The 21,700-nt window shown below is 46.5% G+C and overlaps 3 protein-coding genes across 3 annotated transcripts; 2 read left to right on the top strand and 1 right to left on the bottom strand.

Moving 5' to 3' along the window:
• The first annotated feature begins 440 nt into the window (after positions 1 to 440).
• scarf1 (scavenger receptor class F, member 1) lies at positions 441 to 6,511 on the top strand. Its single transcript, XM_084437879.1, has 11 exons — positions 441 to 579; positions 798 to 859; positions 963 to 1,064; positions 1,381 to 1,918; positions 2,216 to 2,434; positions 2,614 to 2,742; positions 3,005 to 3,111; positions 3,369 to 3,480; positions 3,692 to 3,819; positions 4,104 to 4,244; positions 4,762 to 6,511. The coding sequence occupies exons 1-11, from the start codon at positions 479 to 481 to the stop codon at positions 5,904 to 5,906; spliced, it is 2,784 nt and encodes a 927-aa protein (XP_084294005.1). The 5' UTR covers positions 441 to 478; the 3' UTR covers positions 5,907 to 6,511.
• A 2,461-nt stretch (positions 6,512 to 8,972) lies between these two features.
• On the bottom strand, positions 8,973 to 13,277 carry vtna (vitronectin a). The gene is made up of 8 exons (XM_084443218.1): positions 13,167 to 13,277; positions 12,486 to 12,605; positions 11,794 to 12,354; positions 11,316 to 11,455; positions 11,036 to 11,192; positions 10,530 to 10,682; positions 9,783 to 10,358; positions 8,973 to 9,304 (listed from the first exon to the last, which is right to left on the bottom strand). The coding sequence occupies exons 1-8, from the start codon at positions 13,222 to 13,224 to the stop codon at positions 9,183 to 9,185; spliced, it is 1,887 nt and encodes a 628-aa protein (XP_084299344.1). The 5' UTR covers positions 13,225 to 13,277; the 3' UTR covers positions 8,973 to 9,182.
• A 1,972-nt stretch (positions 13,278 to 15,249) lies between these two features.
• On the top strand, positions 15,250 to 20,284 carry sarm1 (sterile alpha and TIR motif containing 1; the record flags this gene model as incomplete). The annotated part of the gene is made up of 8 exons (XM_084436297.1): positions 15,250 to 15,713; positions 16,106 to 16,724; positions 17,018 to 17,230; positions 17,366 to 17,457; positions 17,649 to 17,975; positions 18,989 to 19,178; positions 19,652 to 19,773; positions 20,170 to 20,284. 8 exons carry the CDS (start codon positions 15,250 to 15,252, stop codon positions 20,282 to 20,284), a joined length of 2,142 nt encoding a protein of 713 aa, XP_084292423.1.
• Between the last annotated feature and the right edge of the window lie 1,416 nt (positions 20,285 to 21,700).

Raw genomic sequence — 21,700 nt, 5'->3', positions numbered from 1 at the left:
ACTCTGAAATGTGTCTCTCTGCAGCGTAGTGTGAGCTCAGGTAAAATGTCTGTATACACTCTCACGCTCAAACACACATACACACACATACTATGACTAAGACTGCTCACCTTCTCCCAGAATCCCAGTATGTGGGTCTGTCTTAAAAAGGACAGAGTCTGATTGAATAGGAGGAAGTAACCCTCACTTCCCCAGGAAAGTGGGAGAGGAAACCCAGGGGTTTGGACCAGTGACTGACTAGAGCTCCAGAGAGAGAAGGGTAAAGAAGAGTAGAGTTAGTGTAGAGGTAGAAAAAGAGAAGATACAGCCTTCCATGGTCCCTATCTGAATTTAGAAGTGAGGCAAGTGTGGAATTAAGAAGGATACATTTGTTGGATATTTTTGGACACTTTGGAGCTTGTTTTCACAAGGAAAAGTGTGTGTCTGGCTCTGGTCTGAGACCGGTTCAGACTGGTTCAGACTTGGTTCTGGAGTGGATATGGACCTCTTCGTAACCAGTCTAGGACTACTGCTCTGCTGTTCCCTTTTCTCCTGCCAGAACCTGAACCCTTTGGGGAAAAACGTCTGCCAGGACCTCAGGTTGTTACACTTCTTTAACTGTCATTCTTCTGGATCCTAGGAAGACTCGCTTTGGCGTCAGCTATTGAGGATCCTAATAAACCTAAAATACACTCTGACATTTCACCTCATGAAGTACTCTCACAATGTCCCCTTAATAAGTTCATGAGTTCTTTGACATGTTGAAGTTCAGATCTAGTGTGTTATATGTCACAGTAATTGCCCTCCTTACCCAACAGAGACCCCACCACCCCTATATGTTGCTCTGGTTGGAGACAACAGGGAGAGGAGTGTACCATACGTGAGTATTCTGACCATTTTCTTCCTCTTGGTGTGACCTCATTTATGATCTCTAGCGTGATATTGTCATGTGTGTGCACGTGTGTGTGCGCGTGTGTGTTTAGCTGTGTGTGAGGGCGAGTGGGCCTGCCAGAAGGATGAGGTCTGTGTATACCCTGGCGTGTGTCGCTGTCCACCTGGCTTCTACGGAGCCCACTGCAAGACACGTGAGTCTAGACTAAACCCATATCCCATATCAATATGAACTGGACTGAACTAGGTTGTCTGTGGCGCACAAGACTGCATTGTTGGCACTCTAAGCTGACACGAAGGCTAATACAATCCTAACGTACATTCCTTAAGAGTCACTTGCAGATGCTGTACTTTTCTGAAAAGAAAAAAAGAAAGCAATCAATAATTGATCATAAAAAGAAGACTTGGTTGGCGTACAGTATATAATTTCGTCAAATAAATAGGAGGGATTGTCTGTTAATACGAAGGTTGGTGCCCACAACTGAGTTACACATGCCCTTTCTCTACTAGGCTGCCCTCCTGAGTTCTGGGCACCAGACTGCCGCAGGCTCTGCCCATGCCACCCTTACGGGACGTGTGACCCGGTCACCGGCGAGTGCACGTGCCTACCCAACCGCTGGGGCCCGCTGTGCCAGTACGCCTGCAAGTGCTCCCGGCACGGCCGCTGCCACCCCGTCCACGGCAACTGCACCTGCGACGAGGGCTGGTGGACGCCCACGTGCGGCAAGGCGTGCCAGTGTTCCCCGAGCGCCCTGAGCGCCCGCTGCGAGCAGCTGACGGGCGGGTGCCGGTGTGCCGTGGGGTCCTGGGGGCAGAAGTGCTCGCTGCGCTGCAGCTGCTACGTGTCGCCCTGCCAGCAGCGGACCGGCGCCTGCGACTGCCAGCCCGGCTGGTGGGGGCCCGCGTGTGACCGGCGCTGCAACTGTGACCTGGCGCACAGCGAGTGTGACCCCGGCAGCGGGGGGTGTGTGTGCCAGCCAGGGTATAAGGGCGAGTTCTGCAACAAGCCCTGCGATGCCGGGGAATATGGTAGCGGGTGCAAGCTGAGGTGAGTGTGTGTGTGTGTGTGTGTGTGTGTGTGTGTGTGTGTGTGTGTGTGTGTGTGTGTGTGTGTGTGTGTGAGTGCGTGTGTGTGTGTGTGTGTGTGTGTGTTTATAAGCCACTGCATTCCACACCAATTAGTGGATACTCAGACTACACACAGACGCGTTGTTCTCTCTGTGGAATGCTCTGCTCAGGGACAATGGCTTCTTGCTCTGAATCATGTCGTTTACTCCATCCAATTGTAATATTTCTCTCCGTCTCTCCCTCTTTCTCTCCCTCCCTCTCTCCCTCTGGTCTCTAGCTGCGGTCACTGTGAAGGCGGCCTGTCATGCTCAGTGACCGACGGGCTGTGTGCTGCCTGTGAGCCGGGATGGAACGGCACGCGGTGCAATGTCCAGTGCCCGTATGGTCACTATGGCGACCGGTGCCAGCAGAAGTGCCCGCGTTGCCGGAACGGTGACCCCTGCGACCCCAGAACAGGGAGGTGCTGGCGGTGCGACCCAGGCTGGAGTGGAACTAAGTGAGTGTGTATTTGTGCTTATGTGAACATGGTATAAAAGTTTGTGCATGCCTGTGCAATTTCATTTGAATATTTAGGGGATTCAATAAAGCTAAATATCTCTTATTTTTATAACACATGTGCTTGTTATCTCTTGTTATCTCTTTTAATTCTGTCTGTGTGTCTGTGTGTGTCTGCAGGTGTGACCAGCCCTGTCCTGACAGGACGTTCGGGGATGCCTGCCGCTTCCTGTGCAGCCCCTGCTTCCATGGCAACTGCGATCATGTGACAGGAAGATGTGTCTGTCAGCCTGGCTTTCAGGGAGAGAGGTGAGAGTTCAGTGTTTGCAGACAGAAACCTCCTGTTGTACATTGTATCAGACTGTAGGTATTTGGGAAAAAAACACCCAATGTCTCCAGCTCATTCAGTCAAAAAATCAGTGATTGATAATATTAGTCTATCCTACTTGCAGACGATGACAAGTAAAATAACATGTGTTTCTACTGAGGAGTAGGACATTTCATGCCATTTTAAAGGAATATGACAGGATTGTACTTCTGAAACACTTTGCTCTCTGTGTTGCGGAAGCAGTTGTAACAGCACGTGTCCTGACTACCAGTATGGGCTCAACTGCTCGTCTGTGTGTGACTGTGGCGAGGACGTCACCTGCCACCCAGCCTCAGGAGCCTGTCCTTATAGTAGGCCTCAGCGTCTGTTGTGTTTTTGTGCATCCGTGCATGTCACTCTTTATAAAGTGTGTGTGTTCTCTGTGTGATTGCATCAGTTAGTCAACCCATGTGTACATTTGTGCACCTGTTAGTACCCTTCTGTTTATGTGCATTTACGCACATAAACACAACAGGCTTTTGATTGTGTATTTGTGCACGGTTGCCTGTCTGTGTGTGTGTGTGTGTGTGTGTGTGTGTGTGTGTGTGTGTGTGTGTGTGTGTGGCAGGTGGCCGTGGTGGTCTGATCACTGGTCTGCTGGTTCCCCTGCTTTTGGTGATACTAGCTCTCATCTTCTGCTGCTGCTGCTGTGGTGGAGGGCCCCCAGATGGCAAAGACAGGTTGACTTCCAACCCTATTCATCCTTCATCACACACACACATGCACGCACACACACACACAGACACACCACACACACACATGCGCGTGAGCACACACACACGCACACACATTCTACGAGTGCTGTACTCTGTGTGTTTGTTTGTGTGTGTGTTTATGTGTGTTTGTGTGTGGTTTCTGATCCCCCTGTTGCTGTTTGCTGTGGTCCCTCAGGGTGACAGTAGGGGACGGTATTAGCTCCTCTTCCCGTGTAAAACACCATGTCTACAACGTCTTGGCCAACGTGAGCTCCTCTGTGCCCTGCATCTCTGTCTGGTCTTCAGGCTTGCCCAGAGTCACAGGTAAGACTCAGAACATGACATGATTTTTCCTCATGGAACATGCAACTGGGTAAAAAGAGTTCCTATTAGTATATCATGAAGTGATCAGTATGTCCACAGAAAAATGATGGCTTCAGACATCCCGGCTACAGTTTAGGCTACAAGTTGTGGAATAGTAAAAGCTATTCAGAGAAAACCTTCGGCATAACTTTTAGAAACATGCTAACATGCTAATAAGTTCTGAGTTAACTAGGTGTTGCCTGGTTAAATAGTGGGTCAAAAAAACGTTTCCCCTCTCTATTCAGTGTCCCACCATGACCCTGAGTTGACCTTCAACCACAGCTTCATCGAGCCCCCATCGTACGGCTGGGTCATAGAGGGCTCGTCCTTCGACAGCTATGACGACCAGGAAGTGGAGGCCCTCTACTGTGTCCCGCCCACAGAGGGTAATGTAGACCGAACCGCCTGCCGGGGCTACGTCCCAAATAGTGTGAAGTGGCACAGCTCTTTTCCTCTTGCGTACACTATAGTGTGACTGTGAGTTATTATGTTGAATGTGTGTTTGTGAGGAGGCTTGCCGGAGGTGATTTCAGTTGTTTAGAGGCCTGACTTTTACAGAGGAGGGAAAACGACTCCAGGCCTCTGAGAAGAGGCACCCCTTTGTTTTGATGCACAATCATGCCTTTATGGAGCAGCTTTTCCTTTTACTTTGCATTTGGCTGCCCCCTGCTGGTGGAAGTAATTATTCTCTTTCTGAGACGCTGCTCCTCAAATTAAAACGGTAGAACAGCAATCTGTCTTCTCGGCTATCTCCATCCTCTCCCTTATTTTGTTCTCTCTCTCTCTCTCTCTCTCTCTCTCTACACCTCTCTCTCTCTCTCTCTCTCTCTCTCTCTGTCTCTCTCTCTACACCTCTCTCTCTCTCTCTACACCTCTCTCTCTCTCTCTCTCTCTCTCTGATAGACATCCCAGCGGTGGCGGGTGGTGAATTCCAGGAGATGACCTCCAAGTGCAACATGTTTCTGGACCCGTCGGGCTTCAGCAGCGAGGACATGTCCCTCCCCTTCGGCATCCCGCGCACCTCCAGCAACGCCAAGTTCAAGCGGCCGTCTGTCTCCTTCGCTGAGGGCACCCGTTTCAGCCCCAAGGAGCGCGGCGGATCGGCCCAGGACCTGGCGCCCGCTGGGGCCCCCCGCACCAAGCCCAAGTCCCCCTGGGGGGTGCTGATGCTGTCTAGCTTCCAAGCCCAGGGAGGAGGGGGCGCGCCCGGGGAGGCCGTCGGGGTTGACGGAGCGGGGGCGGGAGAGGATGGAGGCGGGACGTCAGACAGTCAGGGGTCCAACGGCGACGGGGCGGCAGGGGACCCCGACTCTGAGAGGTACGCCTCTACCCCGTCCAACTCCGCCCTCCAAGTCCCCGGAGCGGTCGGACGAAAACGCACCATGTCCAACACCGCCGCCCGCAAAGGTGCCCCGACGTCAGCCTCCGAAGCCCAGCAGGCAGAGGGGGGTGGGGTGGATAAGGTCACCACGGTGTACGTGACCGTGGGTAAGGCTGGCAGGCCTGTGTCTAAAGTGGAGCCCAGCTCCGACGGCCCGGTCCAGGCCATGCTACGAAGGCTGGGCAGCCTCCAGAGACAGAAGGACCAGGAGGCTACGAAGCCCAAGACCAAAGGGGCGGAGGGGATCACCAAGCCCCCGAGGCGGAAGCTAGGCACCCGGGCGAGCTTGTGGGAGCAGGGGGGGCCTGTGGGAGGAGAGGTGAGCATAAGGAAGCCCAGTCGAAGGAAGCATACCTCCCTGAGCTCACCTGGCGCCGTGGGCCCCAACGACAATCCGCCACTAGAGGACGGCACTCCCAAGAGGCCACTGTCCTCCATTTTGAGGAGCGTGCCAGAGGTGGCAGTGGCAGCAGAGTCAGATGTGAGAGGGGGAGGGGTCAAGGGGGAGGGCGGTGACCCTGGGACGGGACAGAGCGAGGGTGGGTATCTAACGGTGGGACCGGTGACGGACGCTGTTAGTTTGAGCGAGGTCATCGCTAACGAAGGGGTGGTTGCCGGGGCGGACGATGAGCCTAGCTACGAGAATGTCCTGATTAAACATTCATAACAGAACTGCTGCCACTGTCCTGTCTAGGGTTGTGTACTACAGACTCAATAAAAATGAATTCAATACCGCTAAAAACAACACATGCCTCTACAGTAACGTATTGTTTAGTAGATGCAAGGATGTTCATTTACCAAACTGTAGGATGTTTTGTTATGTATTGAACTTATACAACAGCCTGAAGTAGAGTCTGGAACATATTCATTTATATGAGATTAGGTGAGAGAAGAAAATTGGTGGGATTTTTGGCCAGTTATCAGCTACTGATGATGATGATGTGTTTTTGTTGTTGTTTTTTCAACAGAAAATATTTCCTTTTATATTTTAATATTGAATTGCAAGATTAATCCAAAATATATGACGGTTCTGTAATATGAATCAGAATCACCAAAATATATTCTTTCTGTTAAATTGTAGCTTATTGTGTAGCACACAGTTCACTCAAAAAGTTGTCATTTGTGAAACAATGGATAAAAATCATTAAAATTGGATGTGCATGTCTCCAGTTTGTGCACTAAATTGAATATCAGACTGCATAGAAGCAGAGGCAACTCTTCTTTATGGGCCTTAAATAGGACATGTTTGTGTAAAACAGCACATACAATTTGTACCCCTGTGTAGAGGTTGATTAAAAACAAAACTAAAAATGTTTTTTTCATTGGCTTTTCCTACGTTTCCTATGTTAAATGCAATTATTGTTAGTCGCTTTGGATAAAAGTGTCTGCTAAATGACTATAATGTAATGTAAATGTAATGTATGATTTTTTGGTAAGAGTTAGGGTTTGTTAAAAACCTCAACGAACAAGAAATTCAAATGACCACCACAACCCTAACTCTACTAGTGCACTAACAAAGTTTCTCCAGCACACAGCTTTGACAGCTGTTACAGTAATGTTGCTTTGACAGCTGTTACAGTAATGTTGGTCTGTGTACTTCAAACAATGTACTCACCACTGGGCAGGTTGCTTATGATCCAAACCTCTTTCAAACAGCCTCATTCATACTAGGCTATTTTACCCATCATGTATCTATGATGTAGCCAACTGCATGAGGTTCATTTTTATCTTTAATCAAAAACACAATTCCAAGTTCAATATCATATTATCAGATGAATTGTTTCCTAAGTCTCATTCTCATATTTATCTTGCAGTTACACATCTGGTGATTTGTTGTGAGAGTTGTATACAATTTTATATGGGAAGATAAGATATCAGGGGGTTATGACCTTTGGATCAGATGAAGAAATAAAAATAAAAGATAGATCTGTCATCATCACTTACACTTGAACAGTGCACATGTACAGTATGTGTTCCAGTAGATGGCTTCTTTCATGCATGTCTCTACCCATCTTTGGCAGGATACTCAAGACCCATTTCTTTGGGCTCCTTGCAAGGTCAGGCAATGGGACTAGATGTATATGAATATTGATAAGCTATTTGACCTTAACTAGAACGAGTGCTTAGAGAGCACAGACGTCCGCCCCTGAATGCATTTGTGTCTCTCTGCATCATCATCAGGCTGTCCACAGACGGGCCTCCCATCCTCGTCTCCAGTTATCCCGGTCCTCCATACACCTGGCGATCTCATCGCTGGTCTCCACTTACGCATCCCTCTTGATTCTGTCCACAAATGTTTTAGTAGGATGTCCTCACGACTTGTGTTCGCGCCATTGAGATGGCTCCCATAACACCAGCTTCCTGGACGGAATTTCACGGCGTCTGTAGCTTCTGTAGCAATTGAATGAGTTCTAAACTGGCCCATGCTATGCTACACCCCTACACCAAGTTTCATAAAAAGCGGTCTGGTAGTTTTTGTGTAATCCTTGTCCCAAAAATGAATGGCAGTGAATGGCCGGCCTGGCCGTGTTTGGGCACCTCGTGGACTCGCCCTGGAAGTTGGATTTACTGCAGAATTTAATGGGTTCTTAGCTGACCTGTGTGTGTGTGTGTGTGCCCTGGTTGCATATCCAGGTGGTAACAGATTACATTACATGATGATTACTTTACATGAAGTCTTCTTTTGAGGCCAACAACAGAATAAATATGACATGGTTAGTAGCTATATGAATGAATAAACCCCATTGTCTTGTCTTGCTACAACCCCTCAGCTATCTGGAAATATCCACAACCTGTAGGTTGTCCGTTCCTGCCCACTGGCAAGTTCTTCTCTGTGCTCCTCTGTGTTGACAATAACAAAATGATGTTTTGTCCTGTGAATCCTTCATGCAGCACAGAAAGGTCAGAAGAATTCTGTTCCGTTCTCATCCAAGTATTTGTGTTGTGCTGCTTAATATGACAGAATCAATTGATCAATTCAAAGTCACTTGAACCTGGTGCATCTGGGAATCTACTGTATAAATCTGCCCCATTTCACCAGCAAGCAGAATATACATTCAGAGTACTCGTATGAAGTCCCAGGTCATTAGGCTCAACTCAGTATGCTGTAAAAAGAAGACCAGGGACCTGAAGGCCATTTGTTGGTGCTTGCACCTGTGACAAATAATTTCAATCATATGGCAGCACACAGCTTGTAAGTGTTACAATGTTTGCTTTCTATGTCCAAGTTACTGTTACATTACACTATATCCTGCAGTGTGGTCCGAGTGTTAACTCACTCGGACCACTCGCACCTGATTTCAACAGGCTTTACATGTCAGCTATTCCAGCCTGTCTCTCACAGGATGATACTCACAGAGACAGAATAAGAAGCCTAACCTGCAATATTAAGCCTACTGATTTCTCAGACACACTGAGACGGACCTTTCAGTGGAGAATGTAAATAAACATTTTAACCTTTTGTGAGCGAGGCAGTTTGTAGGCTACCTGCTGTAGTTAAATGGGTCTGACAGAGTTGGTAGACAACCTAAGCAAAGTTCACAGGGGACAGCCGGTTGAACTTTGTCCATGATGGGTATCGGGGGTGGTGCGTACATAGATGTGGGTGGAGCTTTATTGATTTCCAATATGGGGTAAGGTTGAGAAATGTCATTATACTGAACATTCCCTGCCTGTACTAGGGGCTATGCTGTGCATGTATACTAAAAAATGTAACAGGCTTAATTTTCTGATCTCAATTAAATAGATTTTTAATTAAAAATGAATTTATGTATATATATATGTACATGTATTCCTGATAAAAATGAAGTTAGTTGCACATTGCAGAATAATGTTTGAACAAATAGAACACACATCGTATCATTCCTCTATATGATAGAATCTTCTAACATGTAGATTTTGAACAAACTACAACTTTGATCAACTTTGACTGTCCTCTGAGAAACTATTTCTTTTCTGCCTTTGTTTTCTCGTTGCAGCCGAGCCAGTATTTGGCGATGGATCTAGGATACGGAGGGCTTGCAAAGTCAACTCTCTTGGTCTTCAAATCCACTCTGTAGTATTTTTCTGGAAAACACAGACACACAGGAGTTATCGTAACAGGTGGCAAAAAACTGATTTATTATGTTTTGTGTCTGGAGATTGCAAAAGTGATTTATTCATACTGGATTGGCTTATAGGCCTAATGGATAGTAACCACACATAAATAATAGAAGTGACAAGTAAAGGCAATTCATTTTTTGTTGTTGTTGGCTTTCATTTACTGATAATTATCGACCCAGCTCCTTTAGAATGATGCCAAGATTATGTTGTTCACAATATTAGGTAGGTTATGTTATATGCTACTTGTATGCTATTCCAGTGTTGGTAAAATAGAATGTCATTCCTATGGCACTGGGAAATTTCTGTGCACTCCAATGCTTCCTTTCCACTACATACTGTATATTGTATCTGAATCTCTGGAGCCTGAGCCTGAAACACACCGTCAGTCCCCACGTTATTCTACTAGTATTCTCAAGTCAGTGGTTCTATTGCATTCAAGTACCTCCTTTGAAGAAGTAGACGCTCTGCAGCGGCTGGCCCTTGCGTACCAGCTCCCAGTAGGCTCTGTCCACGGGGTTGTAGTATCTGGAATCGTAGTTGTCCCTGTCGTACTGTCTGCGATAGTCGTAGTCCCTCTGTCTGTCCTGGTCTCGATCCTGATCGTGCCGCCATCCGAAGCTGCTCTCCAGCCTCTCCCTCATCTCCAACTCTCTCTCCGCCATCCTCTGCCCCAGTTCCATCCCTCGCTCAGCCATGCCCTGACCCATACTCATCCCTCGGTCAGCCATAGACTCCCAGAAAGGGGACCGGCTTTGTCTGCGTCGACCCCACTGCTGGTCCCATTGCTGACCAAACTGTTGCCCCCACTGCTGCTGCCCCCCCGAGTGTTGGTCGGGCCGGTAGTTGCCTCGTCCGTCGTTGCGCCCGTCGTTGCGCCCGTCATTGCGACCATCGTTGCGGCGGGGCGGGGGGCTCCAGGGGGCGACGTAGATTCTGCCCCCCATGACTGCGTCCACTGGGGACTTGAGGCCCACCCAGTCCTTGTTGATGAAGTGGTGCCCACTGTGGCGGATGGGCGCTGAGGCAGAGGGAGGAGCCGGAGAAGGATTCACACCACTAGCCTAGCCTGCTTCAGGTCACACTTCAAACTTGTGAGATTAGTATAAAAAAGCACATTTACACATATTAAGAACACACACACGTACACAAAGATACACACACACAGTTGATACAATATATAGACTCTTACAGCCTCCAAAGAGCACACTGTAGAATTGTTCCCAGTCATTGTAGTACACGTCTGTGTAGCGCCTGAAGAGCGTGGAGGGGGACCTCTTTGTCAAACCGATACACTCCTCATGAGTGGGCTGGTGCAGGAACTCATACTGGTAGTACTGGTCACCTGAGAGAACATATATATACTGTTACATATGGAATATAATACATTATAGTAAATTATTATGTAGTTATAATAAAGGTACTGACTGTACAGTAAAAGGTTTCTAAAGACACCATGTGGTATATGTTTTATATCATAAACAAAGTGTGTTATTGTCAGGTCTTTATGAATTGTGTGTGATATGGCTCTAGTGTGTGCACTGTATTTCAATTATACATTTAATCAATCAATCAATCAAACAAACAAACAAACAAACAACCGAACAAACAAACAAAACAGAGCATTGGAGGAGTTTCTGGAACTAGATTCACTTCCATGTTCTCTATAATTTCTTAATATAAATAATAATCTTAGACCTTTGAAGAAGTAGACCCTCTCTTTGCCATGGTGACTATGGGCTGGGATAGCAAAGGCAGCGTCTACATTGTCTGGGATCTTGTCAAAGCCAACGCTTATATCTCTGGGATAGTCGTCATCCAGCACACCGTCATCGAACCTCCAGTACTGGTTTCTCTGTGGAAGAAGCATCACACTTAAACAGTGTTACTTACTTTACTGTTTTCGATTGTAGCTGTAAATGCAACAGGCAATGTCATGAATAAAGTAACATTTGACTTGACTTGGTTTTTGTCCCACCTTGAAGATATAGGTTTTTCCCTGGCAGTTGATGCGAGTAAAGGCGGTGTCAATGGGCCCTTTTATCCCCCAGACATCCTGGATGAGTTTGGGGTAGCCAGGCAGCACAGACTTCTCATCCAGAGCAAAGAAGTACTCCCCTAGAACATGAGACATACAGTAGTCCTGATCACAAGATGGTATTCCAACGATCAACTCCATGGTTTTCATTAAGCATTCAGTCATACAGCGACTGTATGAACTGAAACGCTTTGGCTGATAACATTAGGAGACATCTTTTATTCTTTACCCACTTTTTTCATAGATGAGTAGGGCCTCATATGAACTAAATAAAAACACCTTGTAGGATTGATCACTCGTTCTGAAAGCCAAATGACTTGCCTTGCTAGTCTCTAGCACTGCAAAACATGATGTGAATAAATACAATCGTGGCTGTACTATGTTGTCTTAGCTGGCTTAGCCTGCGCCCTATACTCACCTCTGAAGGCGTAGATGGAGCCGTTCTTCAGCTGTGTGAAGGAGTCAAAGGGCCGACCGCTACACACCACCGCATCCGGGTCCGGAGCTACGGTGGTGGTCAGTGCCGCCTCAGTGGTTGTGACCGGGGCCATTGTTGGTTCTTGGGTCGCTAGTGTTTCCATGAGTAGGCCTACATGCTCCTCTGTGGGAACTTGCTCATTTGCGGGGACGGTTGGTTTTAAAGGTACCTTCTGAGTTGTGGGGACATTTGGTTTTAAAGGTACCTTCTGAGTTGTGGGGACATTTGGTTTTAAAGGTACCTTCTGAGTTGTGGGGACATTTGGTTTTAAAGGTACCTTCTGAGTTGTGGGGACATTTGGTTTTAAAGGTACCCTCTCAGTTGTGGGGACTCTGGTCGTTTCTGTAATCAAGACGGGGGTTCCACGATGTCCTGGTCTTTGTTGATGCCGTGAAGAGCTGGAGTCAGCAGTTATGATGTGGGGGGCGACGGTGGTTATTGTGGGGGTGCTGTCAACCCCCTCATCATCGTCCTCCGCCAAGACAAATGTGTCCCCTCGTGCTGGGGGGTGGGGGGGGGGGGGGGCACATTGGCACATCATCAAAACAGTTATACAGTTCCAAAAACAACAAACAGTGTAGTAGTCCTTGTGCCAGCAGGCGAGGTGCGAGGGGTTTGGCAGGTTCTCTTACTTTTCATGCGACAGGCCGTCTCATAGTCGGAGCAGCAGCTTTTGTAGTACCTACACATGGAGTCACACTGGCACTTCTTCTGAGAGTCATAGCCGTTCTCACAGCGGTCCATGCAGGGCTCTACAGAGAAGGAGACAGAAGTGCAGATTTTAGTGATGACCTACAGTAGAATACCATACTGAGAGAGTCTTGTTGAGTTTCGGCCAATATTAATACTCAGTACTGAGGTCCTTCATATCAAGATTCAAGATCTGCTTTATTGGTTCATACAGTACTAGGAATTTGACTAGGGTTAAGCTATGCGCTGTTGCAGACGACATACAGGGTGCAGGACAGGACAATGCAAAGACATGGCAGTGCAAATGCAGTACAAAACAAAAACAGTGCAAATACAAAATACAGTTAAAAAAAAGATATAGTTAAAAAAAAAGGAAGCACGAAATGCAATTTACGTACTATATACAGTTAGTTGAATTGGTTGCTGTGCATCTTACAATAGTCGTGAATGAAGATTTTTCTCTTTAAATTAAAAATGTGAATGTAAACACGTTTGGTGAATGCAGCACTACAGCAGTTGACGTTTTTGCCCTCACTGGTGCATGGGTCTTGATTATGTCAGTGTAAGCTTCATCTACCCTCACAGATTCATTCAAACCCACTTCTTAAAATGCCTCCACTTACCCTCTGCAGCAAATGCAGTGGCTAGCAGGGCTAGCAGCAGGATCGGCCCCAACTTCATCCTGTCTCTCCGGGAATATGTGTGCAGTATGGAGATGGACAGGCTAGGCTGCTGGTCTGTGTACTACTGATCAATGGCTACCAGTGTCATTCACCCCTTTGCTTTGTTGACTTAAACCTTGTGTTTACCACTACTACTGAAGCAACTCTTCACACAGAGAGATACATATACTGTGGATGGTCAGAACTTTGTGAGAGTTAAATTTCCAAGATTCCAAGGGTTCTTAATTGCTTTCTTTGTGTGATGTGATTAGTTAACTGATTGGATCTGTATGGGTCACTACTGTTGAGATGACAAGTTTAGGAGGAGGTGTTGGTATGCTAGTTGCAGTAATCTCTCCTGTTCTTTATCTAAAGGGAATGAGTTTACTACAGTACAAGTATTGCATTGAGAACCCTAATCTCACTACTGACATAATTTTTGTAAAACTTTTACATAAACCGATGACAGACTCAATGTGTAGAAGTAACATTAACCTCAGTCGTAATAAATGATTGACAGGCTTATGTTATGTATGGAACAAGATGTTTTGTGGTTGCAGCTCTCTCTCTCTCTCTCTCTCACACACACACACACGCACACACACACACACACACACACACACACACACACACACACACACACACACACACCATTAACTACAGCGTTGGCTCACAGATTTATTTATTTATTCATAGCCTGCATTAGATCAGCTGAGACCATGGTACTGGGAGCATTAAAAAGGTAGTGTTCCTGTTTTCACATTAAATTAGTTTGTATTCCAACCAATGTCTTTAAACTTCAGCTTGTTGAAAACTGAGACTGAAAATCTAGGTCAAATATTCATTGTCAACCCCTGCCACATTCCTACTTATTTGGCAGTTAGAGTTTAACCCTACTGCACTGAGTGACTAATCACTGACCCATTTAAGCATGATACAGATGAACAGTAGGCCTGTTCATTCAACTTGAATTGCTGAATGAAAGGGCAGTTAGCCCATTCATTCAGCAATTCAGATTGAATGAACGGGCCTACTGTTCATCTGTTTATCTATGATGCAAGCTGCCAAGCAAAAAAAGGTGTTCACGATAATGTGTATGCAACGCAAGCTCAGGTGCATCAGAGGGTGTGTGGTGGTTAGCCATGCTTGTGGAGTGCCCGGGACGCAGTGTCCCTGCTCATCTACATGCATCCAGGAGAGGGCAGAGTGCGGGCCTCGACTGAGGGAGAAATCCTTGCCCCTGCCTGCCAAGGGAGTGAGGGGCAGTGGGCGGTCCCAACTCCGAGGATGCTCAAAGATGCTGACCAGTGCGACGGTGTCTATTTTAAGAATACGGATATGGATATTTGTTCATGGATTCAGGATATCGAGTCGGTTTGATTCTGTCTGTTTGTGTGGATAAAGCGAAAAGGACAACGGGAGAGGCATGACAGTGCTTCTTTGTCTCGGTCACTCAAATTGATGCGAACGAGACAACAATTGCAGCTGTTTACTTCTCCGGAAAACGTCATTTTGTGTCTCATGGTCTGTAGGAGATGACTGTTTAAATGCCCCACGCTTAACAGTGGGCAATTTGTTTATCTAAGTTCGCATGTATGACCAATTGTTTGGTGTCATAATTTCATAACCTAGTGAAAAATAGCAGAAACTAAAGAGGAGATAGCAAGGTTAAACACATTCAGACGGCTTGGCGCCTGGTCATGATGCGAGACATGTAAGTCTTTATCCTATATTTTGAGGGATGACATCTGTGAGAGACTACGCAATTTGGTGAAATCTGTCACACAATTTAGGTTACGATACCGCATCTCCTTGTTGATGGATTAGCAATTCCATATAGGCTATAGCGGAAAAGAAGGCAACTCCCTCTTGTTTTTTTTGTTCAGTTTGAGTAGCCTGTAGGCCTACACAATTCGAACGCATCGTCCATTCGGTGATAGACAACACCTTGATTGAAAACGAATTATTTGCGTCGGTGGTTTAATAGCCTAGTGTATTGATCCGGACCTGCGACAAGCCATCTTGCCCCCGTCAGAGACAGTAGATGCTCTTATCTCTAGTAGTTTTCCTCTGGAGACTCTATCGACATTTATTCATGTTCAGCTCAGATAGACTCACAGTCACAGTCCCTGATTATGTCAGCCGACTCCAGACTCGGAGGACCGGTCCCGCTGAAACCAAAGCGGTCTCGCCGGGTGTTCACGCCGATGTGCAGGCGGTTTTGGATACCTCACTGCCGGCGCTGCGCTCTGCTATCAAGACATTGAAATCAGCCAAAGATACCTCGGATTTGGAGGAGACCCGCAGGGCGATAGCAGAGACATTCCAGTTGGTGGAGGAGGCCTGGGTTTTACCCACTGTGGGCCGTCAAGTGGCTGAAGAAATATGCAACAGAATTCGGCTGGATGGAGGACTGGAGCTGCTCTTGCAGCTCCTTCTGACACCTGCTGTAGAAATCACCTACGAGTCGGCCAAGCTACTGGAGCAGATACTTGTCTCAGAAAACAGGTGAGTAATTTACTTCCAAAATACCTGCTGTTCCCAACAAGGCAAGAAAAATTGCTAGACAGATAAACGTATGGATGTAGGCCTAATTCTTACGTTATCAATTAGCCTACAATATCCAATGGTTGAACTGCCTATGATAAAAGGCTGTGTAGTGTTCTAATAATGATTTTCCTTTAAAAACACAAAAAGGTAAACCTTCCCTGGAATATACATGCAAGTCAATCCATCTTGAGTTTTTGGTGGAGCAGTGTGCAGTTCCAATGAATCCAGGGAAGGTTTAACTCTTTATAATGTATGTCTTTCACTTCTCTTGCTTTGACCAGCACCTCCCACTCTGGATGTGCACGAGTGCTCTCTAAAATTGAACTATTTTCCATTCTTCCATCTTGTAGAGATTACGTGGCGCGCATGGGCCTTGGGGTCATCCTCAACCTGACGCGGGAACAGGAGGATGCGCAGCTGGCCCGGAGCGTCTCGGGCATTCTGGAGCACATGTTCAAACACACGGAGGAGACGTCTGTGCAGCTCATCACCCACGGCGCCCTGGACGCCCTGCTCTACTGGTGCCGGGGCACTGACCCCACCGTGCTCCGCCACTGCGCCGTGGCGCTGGCCAACTGCGCCATGTACGGTGGCCATCGCTGCCAGCGGCTGATGATCGAGAAGCAGGCGGCGGAGTGGCTCTTTCCCCTGGCCTTCTCCAAAGAGGACGAGCTCATCCGCTTCTACGCGTGTTTGGCCGTAACCGTATTGGCCGCCAACCGGGAGATCGAGAAAGAGGTGGTGAAGTCTGGGACCTTAGAGCTGGTGGAGCCGTTTATCGCGTCATTGGATCCGGATGAGTTCGCCCGCAGCTTGCTGGACAGCGCGGACAGCATGCAGGGACGGACGGCCGCAGACTTGCAGCAGCTCCTGCCTCTGCTAGACGGGGCCAGGCTGGAGGGAAAGTGCATCGCTGTCTTCTATCTGTGCGTAGAGACCAGCATCAAATCCCGCCAGCGCAACACCAAGGTAGACCCAAGTTGGAAATTGTCATGCCAAAACTGCCGAAAGACTGACCTTTCTTTCGTTCATTCGTTCGTTCGTTCGTTCATTCATTCATTCATTCATTCATTCATTCATTCATTCATTCATTCATTCATTCATTCATTCATTCATTCATTCATTCATTCATTCATTCATTCATTCATTTTGCTCATAAGTTGTTTGTGTGTGGCTCCATGGGGAAATTGAATTGAATGGCCTTGCCATTAAATTAACATAAAATTAAATAGAACCACCCCTACTCTGCCCTCCACCCCCAGATATTCCAGGAGATCGGAGCCGTCCAGAGCCTGAAGAGGATCGTCATGTACTCCAGCAATGGGACTGCCTGTGCCCTTGCCAAGCGGGCGCTAACTGCGATGGGCGAGAATGTGCCAAGGCGTATCCTGTCATCTGTGCCCAACTGGAAGAGTGGGGAGGTGCAAACCTGGCTCCAGCAGATTGGCTTTAGCTCCTTCAGCGAGCGTTTTCATGTATGTGTGTGCGTGTGTAGAGTATCAGCCTTTGACTTTGCATCGGCCGAAAAATGTCCATTGATAATCCCTGCTCTTTTCTCCACGTAAGATGGCTCGTCTCACATCCCTCTACCGTCTCTCTCTGCCATGAAGGAGCTCCAGGTGGATGGAGACCTCCTGTTAAACATCACAGATCAGGATCTAAGCGATGACCTGGGCATGACCACAGGACTCACACGCAAGAGGTCAGTCAGCAATCTGGGGTCAAGGAATGTACACAATGTATGGATTTATGAGACTAAAAGCTATCGTTGAATATCAAATGATAGATGTTACTTTAACTTACATGTACAGTGCTGTACACCAGTGACAGGCTGTGTGGTTCAATTCTATCTCGACTTAAAACTAAATCCAACCATTTTGTCACGTCTGTCAGATTTCTCAGAGATTTGCGTGTGCTGAAGACGTACGCCAACTACTCCACCTGTGACCCTAACAACATGGCCGATTGGCTGGCCGAAGTGGACCCGCGCTTCCGGCAGTACACCTACGGCCTGGTGCAGTCTGGCGTTGACCGCAACAGCGTCCTCAACCTCACCGACCAACAGCTCCAGTCTGACTGCCACATAGAGAACGGTGTGCACCGCGCCAGGATCCTGGCTGCTAACCGCCGGCCTATGAAACCCTGCCTTACTGATGCCCAGCCTCCTGGACCAGACGTGTTTATCAGCTATAGGAGAACCACCGGCTCCCAGCTGGCCAGGTTAGGACAGAGGGATGGGAGGAAATGGTAGCTTGGGGTAGAATGAAGGAGTCTGGGGAGAGAAAGAGGGAGGAGGAAGGAATAAGGAAACAAGCACAAATTTGCAATAGCTGTGACCACATACGTGCATGTGCAGCGCAGCGTGCATGTGCAGCCAGACCCAATTTTTGTGGACCAACCAAGCGATAACCAACCGATTAAAGCGAGTTAGCTATGAAGCTGCTAGTCGCAGCGCTATATTAGCATTTGCATTAGCTTCCCAATTTGCCAAAATGGTCAAATTTCAAATGACTGCCATTTCTTTGTTTATTTAGATATCTGCAAATGTTTTGACATGGTAGAACATGGTAGTAGGCTACCCATGCAGTTAGTTTCCTAGATTATTGTTGTAAAAAGTTACAAGCACTTGAAAATTGTATCCAAATGTTGTTGTTTTTTAAATGCCAATTTCTCATCTATCTTGGATTGGATCTCTCAGCTTTTAACATCTTGTAGGGAGACATGCACCATATATGTATATGTGAAACTTCAGACCAATTGGACTTACGGTTTATGAGAAGTTACCTTTTATAGGTTTTGCCAAATTTTCTACCTGCAGAAAAATCCTTCATGGCGGACTTTGTGGGTTCTTGAGGCAAATTGGTTCCCCACAAGGAAAGACATAAGTGTACCAAGTTTCATAAATTTTCGTCAAACAGCGTGGAAATGCCAGCATTTTGAAATTTGCGCTTTAAATCAGTTACTATAGCGCCACCTATTTACGGATCATGGTAATTCTTTCTGGCATAGTTACACATGGTCTCTAGTTGCAGCAAGCAAATTTAGAACAAGACTTTTTGAGTTATCCAAGAAAAGCTATGTGGACCAACCGACCGACCAACAGAGTGAGCTATAGAGCTGCTGGTCGCAGCTAAAAATATATGTATTACTGTTGTAATGTCGTCCATAATCACCATCAGTCTGTTTCCTCTCTCTCCCCCCTCCCCCTCTCTCTCCCTTTCTCTGTCTCCCAGCCTGTTGAAGGTTCACCTGCAGGTGCGAGGATTCAGCGTCTTCATCGACGTGGAGAAACTGGAGGCGGGCAAGTTTGAGGACAAGCTGATCCAGAGTGTGCAGCGCGCACGCAACTTCATCCTGGTGCTGTCTGCTAACGCCCTGGATAAGTGCATGGCCGACACAGGCATGAAGGACTGGGTGCACAAGGTCACAACATTTAAATGCCATCAAATTCTAAAGTTTAGGTTTGTCTTACAAATACAGCCTAAGCCCCTTGTCAAAGAGCAACAGGGGCACATGGAAAATTAAACAATATAGTTCTGTCAAATCGTATTACTTGGCATACCTGTATAATGCGAATCAATCACTTGTCCTGTCCCATGTTCAGACATGTAATGTCTTTGTATGATAAGGTATGGTGCTGCACGTCAGCATGAGGGACTGGATACATAAGGTCAGACGATTGGAGGTCACACAGTCCATGGGGAGACACTAAACAAAGATATAGTCCAGGAATTATACTCAGAGTATACAGAGTATAATCTTATCTGTGTCTGTCTGTGACCCTGCATGACTTGACATTCTATGTCTATGCGGTTGTGTGGAGACATTCACTTGCATTCACATAGACATTCCATGTGTATGTTTTCGATTTATTGTAATTTTGATCAATCCTGCAGGAGATAGTTACGGCGCTGGGGGGGAAGAAGAACATAGTTCCTGTCACAGATAACTTCCTGTGGCCTGATCCCAACAGTCTGCCTGAGGACATGAGAACCATCCTCAACTTCAACGGCATCAAGTGAGTCACTGAGAAAGATTACAAAGATGGTGTTTGAATTTTCCTTTTGGCCAAATCACACCTTCATAAAAAAGGGTGTTCATCATTTAGATTTTGTATTGAGGGCCTTCTACAGCTTCTATAACTGAAACGTATACGCATACATACCGCACAAGCCAGAAAATGTTATGCTAGAAGAGTGGCTAATGTAGTGCCATTACAGATAATATTCTAATTTAGTTTTAACACCAGAAGTATGAATTTTCTTGTAGATTATAAAACGCATCTTAGAAAGAATAGGTTTGATACAGTAACTAAAGTACATGATATTAAGAGCCCTCCTGGCTCTGTTATGTTCAATACAAATCAGTCATCTTTCCACCAGTCACATATTTCTCTCCCCTCCCTCTCGTCCAGGTGGTCCCATGAGTACCAGGAGGCCACCATTGAGAAGATCCTGCGTTTTCTCAAAGGCAGACCCTGCCAAGACCGGCCAGACTGCTCAGAGAGCTCTAAGGGGTCCACGCAGTAGTAAAGAAACAGAGTTTTACACACCGTCTCTTGACAAAGGAGGTTGTACAAAAGATCAATTGACCCAGTAGGCTAAGTCATACCTGCTCTCTTGAATGGTTCACACCTTACCTCGCCCGTCCCACCCCTGCGCATGTTAAGACCCGTAGGCTGTATTAACATCGTATGCTAATGAGAAAGAGTTACTGACTCAGCTACAGATCCAATATGAATCTAACTTATGTTGATAATGAGAAAATTCTGATCTGGGGTAAAGATCTTGTACATGCTATGTGCTAGGTCCTAGACCTACTGTATAGGTCTTTTCACACTACGCTGCACCCAGAGGCTGAATGCCTCCTTAGCCCTGTGTTAAGGGAGTGATGGGGGTAGTTAGGATACCGTGTAAGCTAGAAGTCTTGATGGGTTCCTTCCATCCATCCTAAAGCTTGGTTTATGATTAACAAATGCATGTGTGACTGTAGCTGGCTGCTGGCTGGAGCTGCTGCCTCCGCGACCCGACCCTGGATAAGCGGATGAAGATGATGATGATGTGTGACTGTGACCACAAGCAAAGTTAGCCCCGTTACTACAGTGTAGTGTGACAAGGCCTTAACTGTAGTATTCCAATATGTGTGATCAGGTCCTTCTTTTTCTCAGGAAATTAACATGTCTTGACATTCCTGGCACCCATCATCAAGCCTATGAACTATCCACTGTATACCTCTCCTCTCTTATGATGTGTAGCATTGCAGGTGTTAAAATGATAATCTCAAACGTTTTCATATAAATAAATGTCTGTTTCTCTATCACCAAATTAAATATTGCCTGTGTGGAGACATTCACAAAGTAACGATTCAGCCTAGAACATTCATGAAAGTCTTTCCATTTGCAGTTCTGAGAGTTCTGCCAATCTGGCGTCTCTGGCGGCATTCCTGGTAAAAAAATCCCAAGCTGCTCACAGCTAGTGACACATTTTACAGTCCTGTACGTCAAACAGCAGTGTTTGGTCTGAGCATAGGCAGAACTGACACTCTGGTTGCCAAGTTGGAGGAGCAGCCTCTATTATCACGTTTGTGTTCCGAGCTAGTCTAGCAATCATGACTGAGCAAACAACTAGAAAATACACACCAAGGAACCAGCGGCAATACGTCCAGACAAAAACACACATGCAATTACCCTCAAAACATACCTGCATTTACCCTAGGTGTCACCCAAAAAATCGAAACTGTGAAGTTTGAGATTATCATTTTAATAAATTACTAACATTGAATATCTTAAATCTGTTCTAACTTGCCTCAGATTATTTTTAAGACAATGGATTTTGGTCTTGTTCCTGTGGAGAAAAAAAGTGTGTGCATTCAGTTCAATTTTGTTTGCCGTCATGGTGCTGAAATGAAATCCAGCAAGCTCATTGTGGATAGGATGAGGGCAAGTT

This window comes from Borostomias antarcticus (genome assembly GCF_949987555.1).
Source record: "Borostomias antarcticus genome assembly, chromosome: 1".
Lineage (NCBI taxonomy): Eukaryota > Metazoa > Chordata > Actinopteri > Stomiiformes > Stomiidae > Borostomias > Borostomias antarcticus.
The sequence above is the reverse complement of the archived record's forward strand: the minus strand, read 5'-3'. Positions and strand labels throughout refer to the sequence as shown.

Coding starts and splice junctions, on each gene's coding strand:
- scarf1 (XM_084437879.1), top strand. CDS start 479: ATGGACCTCTTCGTAACCAGTCTAGGACTACTGCTCTGCTGTTCCCTT. Junction 1,065..1,380: donor CGGAGCCCACTGCAAGACAC/GTGAGTCTAGAC, acceptor TTTCTCTACTAG/GCTGCCCTCCTGAGTTCTGG. Junction 2,743..3,004: donor CCTGGCTTTCAGGGAGAGAG/GTGAGAGTTCAG, acceptor TTGCGGAAGCAG/TTGTAACAGCACGTGTCCTG.
- vtna (XM_084443218.1), bottom strand. CDS start 13,224: ATGAAGTTGGGGCCGATCCTGCTGCTAGCCCTGCTAGCCACTGCATTT. Junction 11,193..11,315: donor GAAAAACCTATATCTTCAAG/GTGGGACAAAAA, acceptor CTTCTTCCACAG/AGAAACCAGTACTGGAGGTT. Junction 9,305..9,782: donor CGTCTACTTCTTCAAAGGAG/GTACTTGAATGC, acceptor TGTGTTTTCCAG/AAAAATACTACAGAGTGGAT.